Below are 26,167 nucleotides of genomic sequence, written 5' to 3'. Positions count from 1 at the left end.
TCCTGGCGAAGTTAAAGCATCAGACTATATTGGGGTATGACATACTGAGTTTGGGCAGCAGTTTCGGACATGTGTTAACAGGGGAGTGAAATGACTTTTTCCTGCAGATCCAAAAGGGTGACAGAGTGCGTATTTTTCCCTTAAAGACTGTGTCTACTGAAGATCGGGAAAGGCTTGTCGATGGTAAAGTTGGCCTGGAGGCTGGCTTGGAAATTGAACTAGATATGACTAGTAAGGAAGGAGAGAGGACTTCTTCAGTGGATTTAGAGAAGCCTTTACTGGGGTCTTAGGAGCGGCCAGCTGAGGCTCTCGGCCTTGTGCCTTTGACCTACTCTGCTAATGATGAGGAGTTAAAGACTCAGGGTACATTGGGTAATGCACAGTCTGAATTTGTAAGGTTGCAAATAATAGACACAGGCTTGGAGTTCACATTCAAGCAGGCTTGCCTGTCGAATGATAGGCAGCAAGAGGTGCTCAGTTTAAAATCTCTACACTTTTTAATTAAAAGGGTTTCTGATTAAGCAGCTGTCGGCTTTATAGAGCAGTTAGTTGTTCCTCATTCATAAAGGGAAACTTCTTTTAATACGAAGGAACTACCACTGGAGTAAAACAACTAAGGAGTTGTCAAGTTTGCAGTTTGTTTGAATAAACCTCCAATACTGAATTGTTCTGACTGGGAGTCCCAATGCATGCACATCCCAAACTGTACTTTAAAAAAACCCCACTAGAGGGTGAAATTTTGTCAAAAACCCAAGCTACACACAAAAAGGGTCTCACAGAATCTTTATAGTATATAAGTTTAATATCATAAATACCAATACAGTAAGCCAAAAAACATTCAGAAACTCCAGACAATCAAGAAGTACAGTAGACCACAAAGCATAAGACTCATCACTCCATAGTACATTCAAAATGAACTGCCAGGAACTATGGAAGACCCACCAAATTTACATGATGGATTGCAGTTCCTGGTGGTGATTGGCAGCGGCTCCGCCTCTTGGGGGACCACCACAAAAGAAAAGGTAGCTTTACATACACAGAAAAAAATCTAAAATAAAGAATGATGTACATAATCAACATAAATAAAAGTAGGAACAAAAGAGACATAGAGAAATAATTTGAATCCCAGTCAGTGGAGGATCCCTGGCTGACATATGACATGAATAGTGCTCCAATACTGTTCCTTTAACTGCCAGAATAAAATGTTTCTTTGCTTAGCCCTCTCCGGGCTGTCTTTTGTCCAACTAAGAAGCCCAAATGCTGCTATATTATAATTTGGTAACTCTTCCATACAGGATTTTACTATATTAACACTTCCAGAATCCTGCTATTAAATAGTCAGTACACTACATTCAGCAAAGCAATGTTGGGGTTATTACAGAAAAGAACCATTCCGTTGTACAGTTATGATGTACCTTAGTTATGTAACTCTAAAAAGGATGCTATTTAAAGCATGAAACTAAATCAGGTTAAAATGAAAAATATTTTAATATATCTAATTTAAGACAGCTCATTTTACAGTCTTATATTAAACAAACTATTAGAACTAGATTAGCAGATAATTTTATAACTAACCTAGATGATTATAGGAAGTGTAGGGATACTAATTACAGTCAATGTATACAGCTTTTTTTTTTTTACTGGATCTACACTTGTAAAATAATTTAATAAAATAATATCTCTGATTTAATTAATTGCATCAAGAGGCAACCAGCTGACTACCTGAAGCTCAAACAGACTAAGCCACTTTTGTAGGAATATACAGATATTTAAATGTGGAATTAGGTGATGTATTAAAAGGTATTCCCCAACAAGTCACTATAAATTTTTAAGTTAGGATTGTCTACTGTAATTAGATAATAACAAAAACTACAAAATAACATTTTATGTATCTTTAAATAAAACATAAAATGAGATTCTTTAAATGTACTATCATTTTTAGGACAAACCTAAAATAGACCTTGGAAGACAAATACATTTACAAGTCACATAATTTGGAGAATGGAATACACCCCTATGTAGCTCAGAAATTTAACGCAAATTAAGGTTAAATGCACCTAGTTTTGAAAAATTGTTTAGTATTTTGAAGCTCATACCACATGCACTTCAGAACAGGTCATCCACCTGAAACTAAGCATGTTTAGACCTGGCCTGTACTTGGATGGGAGACCAACCAGGAAAAAGCTTGGGTTGCTCCTGGAAGAGGTGTTTGTGAGGCCAGCAGAAGACACCTACACTGTGTTGTGAATGTAGATCCCAATGCCCCAGTCCAGTGACAGGGACACTGTGCTGTAAAAATAGCGTAGTCCTTCAGATGAGATGTAAACAGAGGTCCTGACTCATTAAAGATCCCTGGGCCTGTATCCTGATGGCCTGGCTAAATTGTCCACCACAGGCTGGTCATTCTGGCCCCCTAATCACCCCCTGTCTCTGATTGGCTAACTATCTCTCACCCCTTCACCACCTAACAACTAATGTGTGTTGAGCATACTGGCACAAATTGACTGCCATTGCATCATTCAGGTGGATGCTGCACATTACTGGTGGTTGAAGTGGCTCCCCACTCACTGTGTATACTACACTAGACAAAACAAAATGTACACAAAGGATGTTTCAATGAAAATTAAAGACAAGGTTACAAATGAAAAGCAATAACTAGTAGACTGAACCAAGAAAATATCCAAGCCATTTAAAAACTTCACAACACACAAAATTATAACAAAATGCACCAGGTCTTGGAAAGAGATTAGGACTAACCATATTTCATGCCTGTTATGCAGCATCATGAGATCTGAATGTGACTGATCCTTAACAGTCTATGAAGCCTTTTATATTCCAAGTTACTTACATAAGTACAGCAAAGACTTGCAGTCAGGCTTTTCAGTTTTATCATTACAACAGAAAACTTAAAAGGCATTCCACACATACACATAAACACCTGGCATCAAATGACTGCCTCCCAGAATGTTAGCTCTGCTTTTAAAGAAGAAAAAAAAAGTTCAAGTCTCTTAGTAACACTTACCCACACAAAGAATGTTAAAGCAGAAGCCCTGGGTTGTGGACTTATTAACCAGCTGATCCGGAAGACTATCAAAGCCAACATGGCCAGACAAATTCAAATTCCGTAGATCTTCACTCTGGGACTGAAAAACACAGAACAGAAATTTAGACAGACTGAAGTGCTGAAGAGTAAAAATGAACTATAATGTTTTCAGCTAAACACTTATTCCAGTTTCTTTACAGCTGTTGAGTATTCAGACAGACAGACAGATACACTTTATTAATCCCAAGGGGAAATTCACATACTCCAGCAGCAGCATACTGATAAAAAAACAATATCAAAGAGTGATAACAATGCAGGTATAACAGACAGACAATAACTGTATATTGTAAACGTTTACCTCCCCGGGTGGAACTGAAGAGTCGCATAATGTGGGGGAGGAACGATCTCCTCCGTCTGTCAGTGGAGCAGGACAGTGACAGCGGTCTGTCGCTTAAGCTGCTCCTCTGTTTAGAGATGATACTGTTCAGTGGATGCAGTGGATTCTCCATTATTGACAGGAGCCTGCTCAGCATCCGTCGCTCTGCCACGGATATTAAAATGTCCAGCTCTGTGCCTACAACAGAGCCTGCCTTCCTCACCAGTTTGTCCAGACGTGAGGCATCCCTCTTTATGCTGCCTCCCCAGCACACCACCACGTAGAAGAGGGTGCTCGCCACAACCGTCTGATAGAACATCTGCAGCATCTTATTGCAGATGTTGAAGGACGCCAGCCTTCTAAGGAAGTATAGTCGGCTCTGTCCTTTCTTACACAGAGCATCAGTATTGGCAGTCCAGTCCAATTCATCATCCAGCTGTACTCCCGATTATTTCTAAGTCTGCACCCTCTGCACACAGTCACCGCTGATGATCATGGTGTCCATGAGGGGCCTGGGCCTCCTAAAATTCACCACCAGCTCCTTGATTTTGCTGGTGTTCAGTTGTAGGTGGTTTGTGTCACACCATTTAACAAAGTCCTTGATTAGGTTCCTATACTCCTCCTCCTGCCCTCTCCTGATGCAGCCCACGATAGAAGTGTCGTCAGTGAACTTTTGCACGTGGCAGGACTCCAAGTTGTATTGGAAGTCTGATGTATATAGGCTGAACAGGACCGGAGAAAGTACAGTCCCCTGCGGCGCTCCTGTGTTGTGGACCACAATGTCAGACCTGCAGTTCCCGATACGCACATACTGAGTTCTGTTTGTAAGATAGTCCATGATCCATTTCACCAGGTGCGAGTCTACTCCCATCTCTGTCAGCTTGTCCTTAAGGAGCAGAGGTTGGATGGTGTTGAAGGCGCTAGAGAAGTCCAGAAAAAATTCTTACAGCACCACTGCCTCTGTCCAAGTGGGAGAGGGATCGGTGTAGCATATAGATGATGGCATCCTCCACTCCCACCTTCTCCTGGTATGCAAACTGCAGAGGGTCGAGGGTTTGGCGGACCTGTGGCCTCAGGTGGTGAAGCAGCCGCTCCATGGTCTTCATCACATGTGATGTTACAGCGACAGGCCGGAAGTCATTCAGCTCACTAGGATGTGATACTTTTGGAACTGGGGTGATGCAAGATGTTTTCCAAAGCCTCGGGACTCTCCCCTGTTCCAGGCTCAGGTTGAAGATGCGCTGTAGAGGACTCCCCAGCTCCAACACACAGGCCTTCAGCAGTTATGACAATACTCCGTCTGGACCCGCTGCTTTGCTGGCACAAAGTGTCCTCAGCTCTCTGCTTACCTGGGCTGCTGTAATTGTGGATTGGGGGAAACTCTCTCCTATGCTGGTATCAGCAGAAGGATGTGTGGAGGAAGCAGTACTCTGAGGTGAGAGTGGGTTAGGGTGGTCAAACCTGTTGAAGAAGTTATTATCTGGTTTGCTCTCTCTCCACATCTCTCGATGGTGGCACCCCGCTTCAAGCTGCAGCTACTGATGATCTTCATCCCATCCCACACTTCCTTCATGCTGTTATTCTGCAACTTTTGCTCCAGCTTTCTCCTGTACTGCTCCTTCGCTGCCCTGACCTGGACTTGGAGTTCTTTCTGCCCGTGCTTGAGCTCATGCTGATCGTCGCCTTTAAAAGCCCTTTTCTTCTGGTTCAAAAGGCCCTAGATGTCACAGATGCATTAACAGATTTTCAACATTTAACAGTTACAGGTTATCATAAGCAGTACCATGAAAGCACTCTAAATTTGTTGCTTTGAATTACATGTAAAATTTATTAACTTTGTAGATATTTTTTTTATCTAAAGTGACATGCAAAAGAGGTCAGCATAATTGAGAAAACATCATTCAGGAAGATTGTTCTAAAACAAGAGTCACAGGAGAAGAGAGTCTAAAATTGGTCATCACAAGTGAAGAGCTCAAAAGGCATCAGTGACATAAGAAATAAGAAGAAAGGCACCTAAGGGAGACTGTAGACCCCAAGAGGTGATTAAAGGGCACACTTTTTTACCTAATGGACATAATGAAGAGGAAGTCAGCCACACCACTCTGGTGGTGCACACTGGACATATGGAAAGGTGCGATGTCAGGATACCAAGATCAGGAAAATACAATAAACTGACCATCTGGACTTTTGATTTCTAATTTAATTATGTATTTTTAATAATAATAATTAACATATATGTGTGGTACAGCAATTTAAGTGTATTTCAAGATGTTGACAGAGGTCTGCTAATATACTGCATTTGTGTACAGCGTTGTTCCCATCACCCAGATTGCCTACTCAAGTTAATGCAACAGTTTGTGGCTATATTGAATACTGAAGAGTTGTCTTTGTTCTTGCAAATCAGCAGTAATAAAAATAATGTGTTTAAACAATGCATGGACTCCTATCTATTCTTGCTTTGACCTGATTATGTTATATGCAGTACTAACTGCCAGGACAGGTTGATGTGCGAGTGGGTGTAGAAGAGCGACTTGTCGACTGCCTTAAAAAGAAAAATGCTTAATTTTGTCTTTATACTGTAATATTTTTACCTAGAATTCAGAATTCAAATTAGTTTCATATTTTAATGAACAGCAACCTGTATCTGCGTGTGCTCCTAACCTCCTCCTTTCATTACATTTCAAAAAATAAAAACACATGACTTCCATTATAGTAGAAACCTTTTAAATTTTTTTTGTTGACAATTATATAACATTTTGCAGATAATCTCTTAAAAAATGCTACTTTCAGCTGTCCATGAAGAACGTTTTTATAAAGAAACCTACAAAGTTTCTTCATGAGCATTACTGGTAGTCATTGAAATGTCTTCTCTTAATAGCACACATTGCCAATGTATAAAATAAAATGGCCTATTTCTATCTGATAGTTTGCAAACTGAAATGAATAGTTTCTTATTATCATTCAGTAGTTCTAAGTCTAAGCACATTAACTTAATTAATCTTAAAGTATAAACTCCTAATAATCATTAACGATATGAATTATCTGTCGGGGTATGCCCTGAATTATCCATAAAACTCTACTACTCTCATTCTATCTTTAGGAGTTCTCTCAAAAATATTAATGTAGTTATAAAAGTACAATTTCAGAGAATGTTGGAAATGAGAATGTTATGTGATGTTACATGGGTGTTTTAAGAACCCAATTAGTACTTCAAATGCAGAAGTACAGTACATGTACTGTATATACTGCATGATTTTTGGTGCTCACAACTTTGTTTTTGTTGAATTTAATGTTGAGTTTTAAGCTAAGTGTGATTTACAAAAATAAATTAAATTGCATAGAACAATGAACTAAATTACAGTATTTCCTCTTTAATTCATAACGCATTTGTGTGACTTAGGCAAAAATTAAGGGGAGATTCTGGCAGTGAAAGAATAGCATCAGTGACTCAGCATTCAACCTTTTTCCTAGTCTATAGTTTTTCAGGAAGCAAACTGCAGTATTCATTTACAAGCTATTCCCTGTGGTGCCACTGCTAAACTTGTCTTTCACGGAAGGTTTAAAACACAAGGCGATTTTTGTCAAGAATAGTTCTTTCAGACAAACTTATGTTATCATTTCCGATCCATGCGACATTTCTAAAGACATTGTCATGGTGCCACGTTTTTCTAGATTACTAAGTAAGCTGTTCAATGTACTGTACATTCAGTTTTATTTGTGATTAAGTAATTCTACTATTATTCTACTACTGAACCCTTCATCTCTCCCACCAAGTTCTTGTTATAAAATATATTTCAAGGGTAAAACTGGCAACTTACTTTCTTACTTCTCTTATAATGCCTCTTAAAATTCCCCAGTAATTAATACCTCCTAAAATTTGTCTTCCTATTATCAAACTAACTTATTCCAGTTTAGCTGGAGCCTACCAATTTGCTTAAAAACTTAAATGATTTTGCTTCTTTAGTTTTTCCCTCATAAATTACATTCAGATATGCAGTCCTGGAATCAGTCTGACAGCTCTTGTCTGTACTTTTTCTAACATTGCTACAGCCTTCTTGTTAATACAAGAGACTTTAACTGTATCCAGTATTGCAGAAGTAGCCTCAGGAAAATAAATCTTAACTATGGTCTGACATGGTACCTCACACACCAATTTACATAACCCAACATCAGATTTGTCTGTTTAAATATGCCTATAAAGCATCTTATACTGTAGAGACACCACAAAGACTTCCTATAAACAAAGTCAGTAAATACAGTGATCCCTCGCTATATCGCGCTTCGACTTTCGCGGTTTCACTCCATCGTGGATTTTAAATATAAGTATATCTAAATATATAATCACGGATTTTTCGCTGGTTCAGGAATTTCTGCGGGCAATGGGTCTTTTAATTTATGGTACACACTTCCTCAGTTTGTTTGCCCAGTTGATTTCATATAAGGGGCGCTATTGGCGGATGGCTGAGAAGCTATCCAATCAGAGTACGTATTAGGTATTAAATAAAACTCCTCAATGATATACGGCAGGCATGTCAAACACGCGGCCCCTGGGCGGCATGCGGCCCGCAACAGAAATTTGTGCGGCCCTCATGTCAGATCCTAGTTAGCACTGAACTTGTACAAACTGATTACTATCATTTGTGATTGAATCATTCTGCATCTTTGGCATTACTTATTGACTTTTCTTACTTATGCCTTCTGACAAAAGTGCACTTTCCCATGGCATTACGGTATCGGAAACGTCATCTGCTAGTATAGCCATAAGCCTTGACCAAAGTTAATGAGCCCCAATGTCATAACTAAAGTGCTAGGCTGCAGCAGCAGGGGCGGCTTTAGGCATGTGCAAACTGTGCACCAGCAAAGGGCCGCCACGCCAGTATACAGTGCATCCGCAAAGTATTCACAAGGCATCACTTTTTCCACATTTTGTTATGTTACAGCCTTATTTCAAAATGGATTAAATTCATTTTTTTCCTCAGAATTCTACAAACACCACCCAAAAATGAGAATGTGAAAAAAGTTTGAGGTTTTTCCAAATTTATTAAAAATAAAAAAAACTGAGAAATCACATGCACATAAGTATTCACAGCCATTGCTCAATACTTTGTCGATGCACCTTTGGCATCAATCTTTAGTTCAAATCTTTGTCTCATCAGACCAGAGAATTTTGTTTCTCATGGTCTGAGAGTCCTTCAGGTGCCTTTTGGCAAACTCCAGGCGGGCTGCCATGTGTCTTTTACTAAGGAGTGGCTTCCGTCTGGCCACTCTACCATACAGGCCTGATTGGTGGATTGCTGCAGAGATGGTTGTCCTTCTGGAAGGTTCTCCTTTCTCCACAGAGGACCTCTGGAGCTCTGACAGAGTGACCATCGGGTTCTTGGTCACCTCCCTGACTAAGGCCCTTCTCCCCCAATCGCTCAATTTTGATAGCCGGCAGGCTCTAGGAAGAATCCAGGTGGTTTCGAACTTCTTCCACTTACAGATGATGGAGGCCACTGTGCTCATTGGGACCTTAAAAGCAGCAGAAATTTTTCTGTAACCTTCCCCAGATTTGTGCCTCGAGACAATCCTGTCTCAGAGGTCTACAGACAATTCCTTTGACTTCATGCTTGGTTTGTGCTCTGACACGAACTGTCAACTGTAGGACCTTATATAGACAGGTGTGTGCCTTTCCAAATCATGTCCAATCAAATGACTTTACCACAGGTGGACTCTAATTAAGCTGCAGAAACATCTCAAGGATGATCAGGGGAAACAGGATGCACCTGAGCTCAATTTTGAGCTTCATGGCAAAGGCTGTGAATATGTTGGTACATGTTATTTCTCAATTTTTTTATTTATAATAAATTTGCAAAAACCTCAAGTAAACTTTTTTCATGTTATCATTTTGGGGTGTTGTGTGTAGAATTCTGAGGAAAAAAAATAATTTAATCCATTTTGGAATAAGGCTGTACCATAACAAAATGTGGAAAAAGTGATGCGCTATGAATACTTTCTGAAAGCACTGTATATTGAATATAAAACAGAAAGAGAAAATAACCACACAGCTGACTGCAATGTGGCCGAAAAACATTGTGTTTCTTGTTAATTAGTACGCTGTATTTACTAATGTCACTAGAGTCGGAGCAGTAAGCTATATGTAGTATTATAACGTTCTGCCGTAATGAGAATATCATAGGCCGCCAATTGGTTTTCAAGTTACTGACACGCGCATATAGAAGCGCGTCATGAGCACGAGGCGGCTATGCAGTGGCTGCAACAGACGTGGCCATCCACTGTGCATAAGATACCATATTGACATTGGCGGGTGAAAGGGGCCACCGAATCCTTCTCTGCCCAGGGCCGCCACGAGCCTAGAGCCGCCCCTGCTAGGTTATACTACTGGCTGGGCTGCTCAGACTGGCCACTGGGCATAACTGACCATCACGAGTAGTAACAGCTCGCATATTTTGACATTTTGTTGCACTAGTTTTATGTAAGTTTGTGCTAGTATTGTAACAAACAGTTAGTGCAGACTACAGCTGAAGATCTGAAGTGGACTTTGCACTGTTCTCTTACGTTGATAAGGTGCCCGAGAATATCTAAATGGAATTGATTGAACTGTAGTCAGATTCTATTCTGAAGACAAAACACAAAGAAGTTGGTGTGCCAGGCTTGTATGCTTACTTGCTACCCTCATATGTGCAGATCCATAAGTTGGCATCGAGAGTACTGTCTATGTTCAGAAGCACTTACCTTTATGAGCAATTGTTTTCGTTAATGAAAGCTACCAAAACCCCACATCGCTCAAGACTTACTGTTGAGCACCTTTCATCCCTCATAAATGTTGCAGCTGCACAAGATTTCAAGCCTGATATTGACGAACTGGTTACTAACAAGAGATGCCAAGTGTCAGGACAAAAGAGAGATAGATCTCACACTGTAAGACTCCTATATAAGCAATGAATATAATGAATATAATATAATAATATAAGGACCTAGCTAAGAGGCTAAGACTCTAACTGTACGCTGTTGTACGGAGAGTGTATGGAAATAAATAGCTTTTCTTTAAACTTTAAGCGTTACATTTTTTAAAGTTTTCTGTATTAAAAAGAAAGCAACAGTAACTTTGTATAATAGTATAATAGTATTTGTAACAGTGCGGCCCGCTCACGCACGTATGGCAGTCGAAGCGGCCCACCAATGGTAGTGAGTTTGACATGCCTGATATACGATATGCTTCCCGCGCGGTGCTTCGCACACTTAAAAGCTCTAACAGCACGTATTGATTTTTGATTGCTTTTCTCTCTCTCTCTCTCGGACATTCTCTGCTCCTGACGCGCGCTCCTTTGAAGAGGAAGATATGTTTGCATTCTTTTACTGTGAGAAAGAACTGTCATCTCTGTCTTGTCATGGAGCACAGTTTAAACTTTTGACTAAAGGGTATTATATCATGTCTAGAGGGCTCTAATAATGTTAAAAAACATATTTAGAAGGTCTTAAACAGGTTTTCTATGCTGTAACTGTGCTAATATTAGATTTATAAATAAAGAATCCTACTTCATGGAAATTCATTTATCGCGGTAAAGTCTGGAATGGATTAACCGCTATAAACGAGGGTTTACTGTTTAACTGTGCGGAGAATATTTATAAACAGTGTGGGAGAGTTTATAAAGGGCTTAAAATATATAAAAATAACCATACAAACATATGGTTTCTACTTCACGGATTTTCACCTATCGCACGGGGTTTTGGAACGCAACCCCCGCGATTGAGGAGGGATTACTGTATTCTCTTTTAAAAATGGTCGTGAAAAAGCAAAACTCCTTTTTCTTGTTGAGAAAATTGGTATTGAGTTTATTGAAAACAATACTGAAGACTGTATTGACCCCATAAAATTGTGCTTTTCTATTAACAAAATGATTGTCAAATTAGAATATTACAATTTCTAACCTACTGAATTTCAATTCCTGGCTTATTTTGAAAGACCCAGAACACTTTACATAATATAATATATTACCAAATGACTTAGAAGCTGCTGGACTTTAAGGGGGAGCAAACGAGAAAAAGTTGACTTATTTTTCTTAACGGATTCTCAATAATTTTCTTAAAATACTGACACCATTTAATATGTAATACATCCAAAGTCAAAATATTCCAGGTAGACATATTGTAAATAGACTTAATTCATATTTGTCATAAGTTTCAACTATGAACTGGACAGTAACATGTCAACAGAGACCAGAAAGTTTATGATTATGTTAAATTATTGAGAGATACATCCTAATAGTCCTCAAAGAGGTTAATACATAAATCAGTAAAGTATTTAATAGTGATCATAGAAATCATTATAAATCATATTTTGTCCAAAAGTGGAAATTACCAAATGTTGGCTCATAATGATAAATATACAACTCTCTTATTTATATTTATCTATAGAATATTTAAGACTGGTCCTCCCTGCGTGGAGTTTGCATGTTCTCCCCGTGTCTGCGTGGGTTTCCTCCGGGCGCTCCGGTTTCCTCCCACAATCCAAAGACGTGCAGGTTAGGTGGATTGGCGGTTCTAAATTGGCCCTAGTGTGTGCGTGTGTTTGTGTGTGTCCTGTGGTGGGTTGGCACCCTGCCCAGGATTGGTTCCTGCCTTGTGCCCTGTGTTGGCTGGGATTGGCTCCAGCAGACCCCCGTGACCCTGTATTCGGATTCAGCGGGTTAGAAAATGGATGGATGGATATTTAAGACTATGTCAAATTAAACAATTTTTCCAATATTTTCAGTCACATCCGACATCTACATAATGTCAGTGAGTCAGATGAAGCTGGCTGTGCGTGGCTGTGAAGCCAGTCGCATTACCTGAAATGCCCAGTGACTCATTTGAACTACTCTACAACTCTCAGGGCTCTGTGTGCATTTTAGATGACAACCAATGAATGCTCATCTGCAAATACAATTCATATAAGCACAGACAGAATGGAAAAAGAACCGTGATTTTGGCTGCACTAACCATACCGGTTAACCATACGTCACAGAACAGCTATCCAATATATTTGTCATAGTAGAAAATCAGCACTGAGGTAGCTTAATTTGTTATACAGGAAATTTAACAAGAAAGTTTAAAAGATAGGGTAAAAAAAAAAGTGTCACGGTTTTTTTTATTCTTAGTCTTAGCTAAAAAAACATTTGAGAGAGTGGTCGGCACACATTATTTTTACTCTGAATCTGATAAAAAGCTTTTGAATTTTACCTCATGACAAATAAATGATTAACTTATACGAATTGAAGATGTACACCGCCAATGGTAGACAGGTACAAATTTGGATTATATTTGGAAGAAAACATTTATTAAAGCAAGATCCTTTTCTGAACTAGTGAAATCAAAGTAGTCAGAATGCTTTTAAAAGAATACAGGTAAAATTCCATTATAACGCATATCTTTACAACAAAATTTTTATTACAACGAAGTATTTTTATGGTCCCAACAGTTTCCCCATATGACATGAAGCTATAAAAATCTTGTTACTACAAAATACATTCAGCAGATACTTTCATTATAACAAAGTGCCCAAATGAATCATCCGCTGAGCAGCTAGTTCTGAGGCCGCAGCTCAGTTGTGCACAATGATCCCCAAACAGAAACACTGTCATTTTTTTTTCTTTCTTCGAACTTTCCTTGTACTGTTTTTTTTTTGCCCTTTTTGTTTCCTGCGATTTTCAGTGATACCTTTTTGCTTATTGCTCGTCAACATTTAAAAAATATCCATTGGAATTTAACTCATTGTCACCCTCCAATAGAAATGACACAAAAAAACGATAACAGTTCATATTAGAAAAAAAACCACAGCAAATTATGTTTAATACTGTACAATTTATTCATGAAGTTTAAATGATACAGTACATTATTAATCATAAACAAACTGAGAGAAAGCAAATACAGTATATTTAATTACATAATGGAATGAAAGACTAGAAATAGAAGGTATATCAGATGAATAACATGGAAATTCCACAGCATTTCTCCACAACCAGACACTGTACTTAAGTGACCAAAAAGACTATCAGGATGGCAGCTTATAATGGGTGCTGATTAGATTGTAAGTGAAGAGAGTTCACAGCATGCTTAAGTAGTATAAAGACATATGTGAAGTGAAGACAATGTATATAGCATTTGCTTCAGAATTGCAAAAGACTTCACAATGCCAAAGAAACAAGGCCCATAGAAGGGCAATTGGAACTGTAGCTATGAGAAAAGGAAGAGGGAGTTAAGTTTTGTTTACAATGAAAGGTCCAAGAGGAGAGAGGATATACTTTTTTAAACTAAATAGAAAATAAATAAGATGGATGGCATCTGTTATTTTAAAGCAAGCTCTCCAACATTGAAAAAGGAACACAGAAGAAAGATGGATAAAAGTATAAATATTCGTTCATACACTGAACAAATAACCTAATATTTCAGTTGTATCTTGGGCAACTTCAAATCAAATTTTTCAAGTGGACAAAATAAGTGAACAAAAACCATTAAAGCAATGCAGGACAGAATGGATTATTCCTGTTAAAAAAAAGTGCAAGCAATTCTATTGCTTATTCAATCTGCATACTTCACAATTTTTTGGGTTTTAGACAGCATTTCTGCAACTTCAACAAAAAATGTGTTTTTCATTTAAGAGATAAAACTAATCCCACAGTGACAAGAGACTAAAGAGAGCTAGTCTCCCCCCCACCTCATCCTCACTACTTCCTAGGGTCACTACTGAGCGTGTGCTGTCTAAATGCATTACTGTATGGTTCGAGAAACTGCACTGTCCCTGACTGCAGTATTCTGTAGCATACAGTGAAGTTACCTTCCACAAATGCTGCAATCATGTGCCTTCAGCACTGTGAAAGGCCATTCTCAACTGTTACATGGCTCTTCTACCATCTGGCAAACAGTATCAAAGCATCTACCCACGTTCTACCAGGCTATGTAATAGCTTTATACAGAAAGCTGTCAGAATTCTTAATACATACAAATGTCTAGCCCAGGTTAGGTGAGCTAACATCTTTTGTGATTTTAAATACACTGTACACTTTGTTTGTGTGTTTGCATAATCGTATCTTTTTGTTTTGCATTATACTTAGTGTGACTTCATTGCAAATTATTCTCTGTACGTTGCATGTTGCTGTATGATGCACCACGGTCACGGAGTAATGCTGTTTCATATTACAGCCGCACATGACATATACACAGTTGCAGATGACAAAAAAGTTTGACTTGACTAAATTATTTGTTTATTCTTTAAAAGATATTTAACATTTTTAGATATTCACTAATACCATTATTTGCCTTTAATTGTTTGACAGTAATTTCTGTCAAAATACTGAAGGTATTTCAGTTTTGTATGTTTCTCCTTACTTTCAAACTTTGTATGTATATTGAGTAATACATTATATGGCAGGGGAAGTAAACATGGGTTCTGTGGTGCTGAGAAAGTGATCAGACCTTAATCAGGCAAACAAAGCAAAGTAAACATTTATTGAAGTTGACCTTGCACAGCAAAGTAAAAAAAAATAAAAGATTAAGCAGTCTAAAGTGTTCACTGCAGTGGCTTGAAGTGAATGGAATTAACCGACTGCGTTATCTTTTTTCAGATGAGACCTGGGTAACAGAAACGTGACTACTTTGCCAAATGTAATAGTTACTGTACTGCTTGACCTAAAAAAAGCAATGCAAAACAGTCAAGAGATAACCTATGGGACTAAACTCAAGTCAGCAGCCATCATAAAGAGGTTTGAAAAAAAAGTTTGTTGACTGAGGTAGCTAAAATAAGCATTGGTAATATTGAAAAGGCTCTTTTAAATAGTTGCTTTAAAAGGTATTAAAAAACCAAGACTAAAATTGAAATTATGGCAGTTGGTTTGTAATTCAGTTCTGTGGAAAATAATGTTTTTCTTTCCGTGATGGAAGCTTACCATTTTAGGCATACAAGAGCAGCCCATCAGGAATCTCAGTTTTAAGAGCGAACTAGAATGGGATTAGGATCAGAACAATATTTTTGGTGCTAATGAATTATTTAAAAATCTATTTACAGTACAACTGGGATAGAAAAATCTGTTCCAGAATGTGTTTTGAAGGGGCATGTTTAAGAATTACAAGGCTGTGTTTTTTTAATAATGACAATACAAGCTATCCATTCAAAAATATGTATAGGCTTACTTGAGAGTGTTGTGCAAAAACATATCTGTAAGAGACCACCACAATATGCTTAATGTATCTGGAGTAGCAAAAGTGTTAAATTAGAATCATACAACTGTTTTTACATACAAATATACATTTTTGTCTTGAGATAACTTTTTTTAAATATATGTAAATTACCGTATATTCAAAGAGTGGAATTTGATCTGATAATTCTGTTACCTAATAAAGTGGCTACTGGTGTATATTATATATACACTGTCACACACGTGTGCATTGGAGACAGCTAAAGGGCTTGAGTAAGGGCAATGCCGAATCAGACCGGGATGTGGCAGAGTGCACCGACTCTTTTTCTCCCTTTCCTGCAGACAATTCACAGGCGAGATTCCACCTGGCCCTCTTGATGTCACTTCCACGTCCGAGCCTATGGAAGACGACCTTGCCGGCTCCGGCTCCTGTGATGTCACGTCCGGGCTCAAGCCTATGGCTAAAGACCCCTATGATCTCACTTCCTGTCTTCACCTTTAAAAGCCTCCACCTTTTTCCTATTCCCCCAGTTCTGTTTTGTGCACATCAGTGCTGTTATACATTTTGCAACTTTGCAGCCTGGATACCAATATACGGGTGGCTGCCCCACACCTTCTGGTTTTTGTGACAACACACACCACATGATGTATATATGGAGGATATGATAATTAGTTTACCTTCCTAAATTTCAAAGCTTTTGTATAACACGATCTTAAAAAGTATAACAAACAAATTTTACATGTATTTAATTAACAAAATTATTTGTAAAGCTGTCAAATCTACAGCACATGGAAAAATTGACAGATACACACTATGTACTGTATATGCACAGAGAGTACAAATTTGTACTAGTGTTTAGATATTAATTGGCTTATACTAGGGAGACCATATTTTTAAATACCAATCAGGGATGCAATGGGCATGGGTGTGGGATTATGACAATTAGGGCCAAGCATGAAAGGAAAACTTGGGCTTTCGACAACAAGGCTGTTTTTCCACAAAATGCATGCACCTTTACAAGATGGTACTTTTAGCCTGAGTGCCACAATTTCAGCAGCTCTAATCTAAACTCTCAAAGACTTTTCATTTTAATAAAATGGCAAAATGCCCATATACAAAGCTACAAACCTGATAATGAAACATATCAAGTTGTGCTCCTCTAGATTTAAGCCACAAATGCCTTCACAACCCACAGAAAGCTCTGGTGTCACTCTTGGTAGTCTTGTTCTTATTATCAGCAACTAATTATTGTAAAGATTATTAAGCATCTCTAGGGAAGCTCTCACCACCTCATTAAGCAAGCCTAACACATCAAAGCTCTAAAAGAGTTCATGGAATATCTGTAGTATTTGGCCTGGAGCTGCTCCCATGCTACCGCTTCTTGTACAATCAGTGTGGTATATTTTAGGATGGATGTGGGGGAGGTTATACTGAAAATGTTAGAGGCCTGGGAAACAGGAAATCTTAAAATTTATTGAAATCCCTTTATAAAAAGGATCACCCCAAGCAATAAATAAGATATGCATTCTTGGTACATCAGAATCTACAGAAGACAGCTGTTTTCTTCAGCCTTCTTACTTAAACGTACGAGTGTAGAAACAATTAATATTTTTAATTAGTAGTTTTCAAAAAGTTTTAAACACTTTTCCCTTTAAATTGTAACAGTTTTATTAGGTCAATAGATTGGATAGATAAAATCGATTTCACAAACAATTTTCTTCTAAATTAAAAGCCAAAATTTGAATGCGATACTCAAATGGCCGTGAAAACTGCTGATGTGGCAAAAAGCAGCATCTGAATAAGTTTCAGATGACAAAACCTGTTTGCTTTGTAAACAATCTTAAAAACGTATAAAACACACATTTCAGTGTAATACACAATGCTCTAAGGCAAAGGACGGCACTGTTATGACAATCACTGCAGATGTGAGGGGCTTTTAAAATCTTAGCCATACATCTGTTTCCTATGTGTATCTGCAAGCAGCTTGCACGTCTTCACATGACTGTAGCATCTGGCATGTCCGGCATGACCCCAGCTGGACCCCAGGCACAGAAACTTTAAAAACAGCGAAAATGGACCCAAAGTACAAACATTCATAATTTTGCATAAATATTAAGTGGTGTATGTTGGTATTGGAAAATCATGCTACATCGTCAGTAAAAAAAGAAGAAAATAACCAATCAATTTAATTGAAGACAACAGATTGAACCAGAAGTAATATATTTACAAAAAAAAAGTACAGAGTGCAATTTGTCTTTCTCATCGTCCAGGAAATGTGCAAAAGCCATTTAAAAAGGTTAATAAAATGCTTACATACACAAAGACTGCAGATGCTACTGTAAGCCGTAACATCTCATATACATGCTACAGTGAGACCACATTTAAGGTAATGGGTACACTACTCTACAAAGAGAAAAAAAAAAAAAGATAATAAGAAGGAAGTAAATACCTTCTTTAAAAGCTGATGCAATCAATGTAAATATCAGAATCAAAAACTATGGATTCAAAAAGTATTAAGTATTTTTTTTTACATTTTGCTGGTGTAGCCATGTGCTAAAATCATTTAAATTAATTTCTTCCTCACAATAAAAAGTACTCAATACCCCAGAATGACAAAATCAATGCAAGAAATTAGAAATTTTGGTACAATTTATTTAAAATAAAAAAACTGAACAAAATTACATTGACACAACTAATCAGAGCCTTTACTCGGTACTTTGTTGAAGCACCTTTAGCAGTGAGTCCATTCTGGAGTCTTACAGGGTAGGATATAACAAGGTTTGCACACCTAGATTTGGGGATTTTCTGTCATTCTTCTCGGCAGATTTACTTAAGCTATGTCAAGTTGGATAGTGACTGTCGGTGGACAGCAATTTTCAGTTCTCTCCAAAGATGTTGGATTGGGTTCAAGTCCAGGCTCTGGATGGGATACTCAATGACATTCCCAGAGAGATCTCTAAGCTGCACTGCCTTTGCTTTGTGCTTAGGGCGATTGTCCTGTTGGAAGTTGACCCTTCAGCCCAGTCAGAGATGCACAGAGCAAGTTCTTGTTAAGGGCATATCTGTACTTGGCCCTCTTCAGCATTCCCCTGTCTAGTTTGAGTCCCTGCTGCAAAAAACAATCCCACAGCATAATGCTGCCACCATCATGCATCACAGTTGGAATGGTATTGTAGAGTTGTACAGATGATGAGTGTTGCCTGATTTGCTGCAGACTTGATGACAATCTTGGTTTCATCAGACCTGAGGATCAGGTTTTTTTTTTTTTTTACAGTATGATAGTCCTTGAGGTGCCCTTTTACCAATTCCAAGAAGGTTTTTATGTGTCTTTTACTGAGGAGAGGCTTCCACCTGGACACTCTGGTCATAAAGCTATCTAGTCACTTCTCTTACTATGGTTCTTCACCCACAATTGCTCGGGTTGGCCAGGTGGCTGTAGAAAGAGCCACAGTTACAACATGTTTCCAATTCAGAACTATAAATGCAACTACATTCTTAGAAACCTTAACTGCTGCAGTTATTTTGTGTAGCTTTCTCCAGATTTTTACCTCAACAGAATCCTATCCCTAAGCTCTGCAGGCAATACCTTCAACCTCATGGTCCGTTTTTTGCTTTTATACAGATTGTCAACATTGGGCCCTAAAATAGAGGGGTGTGTGCCTTTCCTGAACATGTCCATTCAATTTAACTGACCACAGGTGGACTTTAGGCTAGGTGTACAAGCATTGCAATGATGTTCAATAGAATGGGATTGTCATGTCATACCCAAGAAGATTCCAGGCTGGAATCTCTGGTAAAGGTACTTCAATGAAGTACTGAGTAAAGGCTCTGAATACCTTTGTCAATGTAATATTGTTTAGTTTTTTATTTTAAATGCATTTTGTAAAAGTTTCTAAAATCATGCATTTACTTTGTCATTCTGGGGTACTGAGAGTTGCATGATGTGTAGAAATAATTAATTTAAATGATTTTAGCACATGGCTACAACATAACAAAATGCAAAAAATATAAACTGGGATTGACTGTAGTCTCCAAATTGGCCCGGTTATGTGTGTTTGTGAGCGATAAAGGGCCCTGCAAAGGAGTGGCACCCAGTCCATATTTGGTTCCTGTCTTGTATCTAGTGCTGCCATGACACTCTCGCCCTCTGACCCTGAACTGGATTAAGTAGGAGTTTGTTTGAGAATGTTATTTTTAAAAGCAGATGACTATAACCTAACACTAACTGACAGTTTTTAAGTGGAGCTGCTATTACTAAATAAAACTACTAAACCATGCAACTAGTAAGGAGATGGGTCTTTCCACCTAGCAGGCCTTCTTAAGTTCTTTTCCCTATCTTGTACTGACAAAATCCTTAACTTTTGGTTGTATATACACATTTTGTTTTCTTGTGCCAAGAATCAGGTTTTTCCTCTTCTTTCCACAAGCATGACTGCTATTCTGTACTACCACAAAAATCAGCCCCTGGTCTGTTTGTGCTCACTAGCTGCTTTCCACATTTTCATTGTTATTTGATCTTATACTTGAACCTACTACAAAAAATAGAATTGTGTTTTGCTTACAAAACAGAAACAATAAAAACAAACTAGCAATTATATAACATTTAAAAAGTCTGTTATTATATTGTTATCTATAAAAGTCACTGATAATTTTTTTGCACATAATGCTTTAACAGGTCACAACTACAATGTATATAAAGTTATACATTTGTTTACTAAAATACATTTTTATAGCAGTTTTTGAATGTTTTGAATAATTTTTTTTAAGGGAAAACAGTCCTGCTCGTAAGAAAAGGCACACATTTGATGATGACACAGATGATTCTGGTTGTAATGGATACAAGACAGGAGAAAACTGAAGATAAAATACAAGCCCCTTGCAGGATTCAATTGCACATATACCCATATTCACTTATAATCATTCAGCATTTATAATTGATAGTCAACCTTAAATGAAAATTCCTTGGAATACTTTGCTATCAACATTTTGAAGAGAAAGCAAGTGTGGAAAGCAGGGAGCGGACTACCCTCAACAGATAAAACAATTGTTAAAGAGTGTGCTTAATAGCGATGAGCGAACATTGCCGAGTTTGCTTCGCCGTGAGTTCCCAGAAATCACAAATGTTTGCGATAGACAGAATTTGGCAAACTGCATTAAAGTCAGTGGGGAAGGACTAACTGAACTAGATTTCACTGAATTATAATGATGTAGTCGTGTTTAAAGTGTCCCTGAGGGCTAGGGAAATGTCTGCCAACTATACTGGACTAATTATTGTGGCCAAAAGGTGACCTGAGCTCGGCGGCAGCAGTGCCAACCACTGCATCACTGTGCCTCCGTGATATCAAAGAACAAAGTATGCACTCAGAGACACACAATCAGATTTTGTCAAAAAAAAAAAAAAAAAAACAGAAATGCCGAAATCGTAGTCAAAAGTCAGAAAAAATATGCAGGTCTTTTAAAAGGCAGAGAATTCGCTGGCTTGCTCTATTTGTTGAAGTTGCGCTGAAGGCTCTCCAAACTGTCTGTGCTGATGCTTTGCACTCCTTAACAAGTCTATCAACAAGATAGAAACCTCTTGTAAGCAGTAATAAATCTTTAGTAATTATTATTATTTCATTGAGTCTCCGTCAGGCTCCTTCAAGGTTTCTTTTCACTTTTGCTGTGCCATGTGGGTAATTATTATGCATGCACAGGGCATGTGCTCAGCATTAAATACCTAGGGGGAGGGGCAGTTCTAGCAAAGTTGGCTGTTACAGCTTTGGAGAATATGGCAGTGGCCTCGCAAAGCATTATGAGGCGCTCGCATTAAAAAAAAAAATTCTCCTAAACTGGCTGAATTATCAGTAAACAATTTGACAAACAAGGCTGAGTGTGAACTCCGCAAATTCACTGCAAATAATGCTTTGGCAACATTCGCTGATCAACACTAGTGCTTAACAGTGAAATAGAGAGTATTCTCAGCTTCATCTCTTTCAAGCTTAAACTTAATGAATGCCCTAAATTAAACCTATAAACACCACATGACAATGGGATTTAAAGTCAGGTCCCTGGTGTTATGCTTCAACAGCACATATTTAAATTTTGTAATAACAAACATTTTGCCCTTATGTAAGTAACCTAACAACCAATGCTAAAAAGAATAATTATAAAAACTAAAACTAGCAAAAGATTTAATTTGCACTGGATTTTGAATTAAGAAATGGAATATAGTTTATTATTTTTAAAACCAACGGAATTTATAAATCCCTTTTGGGTTACAAGAATTTAGTATATATTTCATGCATTTGTTGCCTTAAAAAAAAAAAATAGCTAGCATGACCAACGACAGTGGGGGCTGGGGTACAGCTGTTAATCTTTAGCTCCATAAGCTTAAAACTGCCAAAAGTCAGCAAAGAAAAAATATATCACAAAACCAGAAAAATCAAAAATGTTAACCCATTCATAAAATGATGCTTTGCTTGGCTGGACTTCAGCTGCATCCCTTTACTGCATATTTTCTCATGGAACACACACATTTCTCACATACTTTTTAAGTAGACTACTAAAAAATGGTTCTAGGTCAGAAACTATTTATACTGGATTCTATTAAAAATATTAAGGGTACTGCAGAATGTTTTTAATTGTAGACAATATACAGTTTTAACTACACAAGCCAACATAATTAAAATAACAAAAAAAAATTCTAATTCTAATATCAAACAGATTCTGGCTCTAGAGTACTGTACTGGGAGTCACTGAGTGAATAATAGGATTTGATATTTTTGTACCAATATGGGTTCAGTCTAAAAATAAAAAAACCATCATGAAAATAAATAAATAAGTAGTTATAACTTCTGTAATACATTATTTCCCTTGCTCTCTTCGATAGCAACAGTTCATTTAAAAATTTATCTCTCAAAATGTTAACTACCAGAACACTGAGTGTCATGATGTATGGAGCCTACAACAGCCAAATGCCTCTGATGTTTTTCAGTGGCAGACTGACTATGTGACAATATGTTAATGAGGTCCTGTAACATGCTTGGCACCTTACAGAATTGTCAATGTCACCCTATTGCCTTTACTTGCCTCTAATAAAAGTAACTATGAGTTCTTCTTGGATGCTATATTTGGTAAATTTGTACTCTCTTATGACTATTTTGAGCTCTTTTGTGACCCTCGCCAACAGTGCTCCACGCCAAAATGCGATTTGACGCTTCTGTTGAAGGGTGCTTATCCATCGCCGAGGCAACCATTTCTTTGTGCCGGTCCCAAGTCCGGATAAATGGGGAGGGTTACGTCAGGAAGGGCATCCAGTGTAAAATTTTGCCAAATCAATATGCGGACAATACAAATTTCCAACAACTGTTACCAGTACTGTTAGCCAACAGGGTGCTGGCGGAAATTGGGCTACTGTTGGCTGAAGAAGAAGAAGAGGGGGGAGATGTGTCTGGAAGCAGGGGAGGAAAGTAGAGAGAGTGGAATTGAGGGTGGGAACTTTGAAGGTTGGCAGTATGACTGGTAAGGGGAGAGAGTTACCAGATATGATGGAGAGAAGGAAGGTTGATATATTGTGCATGCAAGAGACTAGCGAAGGGGAGTAAGACCAGGTGGATTGGAGGTGCATTCAATTTGTTCTATCATGGTGTGGATGAGAGGAGAAATGGGGTTATTCTGAAGGAAATGTACGTCAAGAGTGTTTTGGAGGTGAAAAGAGTGTCAGACCGCAAGTTGGGGGTGCAATGGGTGAGAAAGAAGATTTTTGGAGTGAGTTGGATAAAGAGATGAACAGTGTACCCAAGGGACAGAAGGTGGTGATTGGAGTGGATTTCAAAGGGCATGCTGGTGAAGGGAACAGTGGAGACAAGGAGGTGATGGGTAGGTATGGTGCCAAGGAGAGGAATGAAGAAGGTCACAGGATAGTGGATTTTGTACCTCTTGGATGGGCATGGCTGTGGTGAATACATATTTTAATAAGAGGGAGGAACATAGGGTTACGTACAAAAGTGGAGGAAGATGCACACAGGTAGATTACATCCTATGGAGAAGAATTGATCTGAAGGAGATTGAAGAATGCAAAGTGGTGGCAGGGGAAAGTGTAGTTAAGCAGCATAGGATGGTGATCTGTAAGATGACGTGGAAGATCAAGAAGAGGAAGAGAGTGAGGGCAGAGCCAAGGATCAAATGGTGGAAGCTGAAAAAGGAAGACTGCAAGGTTGAGTTTAGGGAGGAGGTGAGACAGGTACTGGGTGGCAGTGAAGAGTTACCAGACAGCTGGGAAACTACAGCTGTAGTAAGGGTGACAGCAAGAAGGGTGCTTGCCGTGACATCTGGAAAGAGGAAGGAGGAAAAGGAAACCTGGTGGTGGAATGAGGAAATACAGGAGAGTATACAGAGGAAGAGGATTGCAAAGAAGAAGTGGGATAGTCAGAGAGATGTTGAATGTGGACATGGAAGCATGGAGGTATTTAGGAGAGATGGCAGTGGAGTTTTTAACCAGATTGTTTAATGGAATCTTGGAAAGTGAGAGGATGCCCGAGGAGTGGAGAAGAAGTGTACTGGTGCCGATATTTAAGAATAAGGGAGATGTGCAGGACTGCAGTAACTACAGGGCAATACATTTGATGAGCCACAGCATGAAGTTATGGGAAAGAGTAGTGGAGGATGTCCGAGGAGTGGAGAAGAAGTGTACTGGTGCTGATATTTAAGAATAAGGGAGATGTGCAGGACTGCAGTAACTACAGGGCAATACATTTGATGAGCCACAGCATGAAGTTATGGGAAAGAGTAGTGGAAGCTAGGCTAAGAAGTGAGGTGATGATTAGTGAGCAGCATTATGGTTTCATGCTAAGAAAGAGCACCACAGATGCAATGTTTGCTCTAAGGATGTTGATGGAGTAGTTTAGAGAAGGCCAAAAGGAGTTGCATTGTGTCTTTGTGGACCTGGAGAAAGCATATGACAGGATCCCTCGAGAGGAGCTGTGGTATTGTATGAGGAAGTCAGGAGTGGAAGAGAAGTATGAAACAGTTTTACAGGATATGTAGGAGGGAAGTGTGACAGTGGTGAGGTCTGCGGCAGAAGTGACGGATGCATTTAAGTTGGAGGTGGGATTACATCAGGGATCGGCTCCGAGCCCTTTCTTATTTGCAATGGTGAGGGACAGGTTGACAGATGAGATAAAACAGGAGACCCCGTGGACTATGATGTTTGCTGATGACATTGTGATCTGTAGCGATAGTAGGGAGCAGGTTGAGGAGACCCTGGAGAGGTGGAGATATGCTCTAGAGAGGACAGGAATGAAGGTCAGTAGGAACAAGACAAAATACATGTGTGTAAATGAGAGGGAGGTCAGTGGAATGGTGAGGATGCAGGAAGTACAGTTGGCGAAGGTGGAGGAGTTTAAATACTTGGGATCAACAGTACAGAGTAATGGGGATTGTGGAAGAGAGGTGAAAAAGAGAATGCAGGCAGGATGGAATGGGTGGAGAAGAGTGTCAGGAGTAATTTGTGACAGATGGGTATTAGCAAGAGTGAAAGGGGAAGTCTACAGGACGGTAATGAGACCGACTTTGTTATATGGGTTGGAGACGATAGCACTGACCAGAAAGCAGGAGACAGAGCTGGAGGTGGCAGAGTTAAAGATGCTAAGATTTGCATTGGGCGTGACGAGGATGAACAGGATTAGAAATGAGTACATTAGAGGGTCAGCTCAAGTTGGATGGTTGGGAGACAAAGTCAGAGAGGCAAGATTGCATTGGTTTGGACATGTACAGAGGAGAGGTGCTGGGTATATTGAGAGAAGGATGCTAAGGATAGAGCTGCCAGGGAAGAGGAAAAGAGGAAAGCCTAAGTGAAGGTTTATGGATGTGGTGAGAAAGGACATGAAGGTGAAGGGTGTAACAGAACAAGATGCAGAGGACAGAAAGATATGAAAGAAGATGATCCATTGTAGCGACCCCTAACGGGAGCAGCCCATAAACAAGATATAATATTATACATAAAATAAATATTGTTATCTGAACCTCAAGGTAACACAGTTGGAACTGCTGCACAGTACTTTAAAGTCATAATTCACAAGAAATGATTTGCTTACTATTAAGCTTTGTCAAGAAAGTGTGCGATACGAAATAACCGGACAGATGGTCAAAGTTCACTTAAATTTAACACATGCAAGGGTCGAATCGTGAGTTTTGAAAAAAATCACTAAGTATCACAAGAGATCTAACATGATCTTAAAAGTCAGCAAGTTCCTTCTACTCCCTAAATGATACATTTTTTATTTATGTTTCAGGAGTGACAGTTCATACCTTTTTTTTTTTTTAACAACACTAAGTGTGATTAAAATCATAGGTACCTTAATCACAGAAATTGCTCCATGATTCACTGCTAACAAATAAAGAAACAAATGTTTTGAGAAGGACACAAGTATTGGCTTTCACAAAGTTTGCTGCATCAGTGTATCGAATTACAAGTATTTAATAAGCTTCAAAGGATTTTATTGACAAGTACATTAGGTTTATGCAAAGAGTTATTTTTGAAGTGTTGGCCCTTGTTTTTCAAGACCTCTGCAATTTGCCCTAGCATGTGGTTAATC

At 38.6% G+C, this 26,167-nt stretch overlaps 1 protein-coding gene across 6 annotated transcripts in view; it reads right to left on the bottom strand.

Moving 5' to 3' along the window:
* Nucleotides 1-26,167, bottom strand: part of LOC120532637 (septin-11) — a 162,736-nt gene that overhangs the window by 34,921 nt on the left and 101,648 nt on the right. For all 6 annotated transcript variants that reach the window (XM_039758814.1, XM_039758815.1, XM_039758817.1 and 3 more), the window contains exon 2: nt 3,023-3,143. In XM_039758814.1, the coding sequence (XP_039614748.1) occupies nt 3,023-3,143 (121 nt within the window). The remainder of the gene's footprint in view (nt 1-3,022; nt 3,144-26,167) is intronic.

Source organism: Polypterus senegalus, chromosome 7, assembly GCF_016835505.1.
Source record: "Polypterus senegalus isolate Bchr_013 chromosome 7, ASM1683550v1, whole genome shotgun sequence".
NCBI classification, from domain to species: Eukaryota; Metazoa; Chordata; class Cladistia; order Polypteriformes; family Polypteridae; genus Polypterus; species Polypterus senegalus.
Note: the sequence above shows the minus strand (reverse complement) of the source record. Positions and strands in the feature narration are given on the sequence as shown.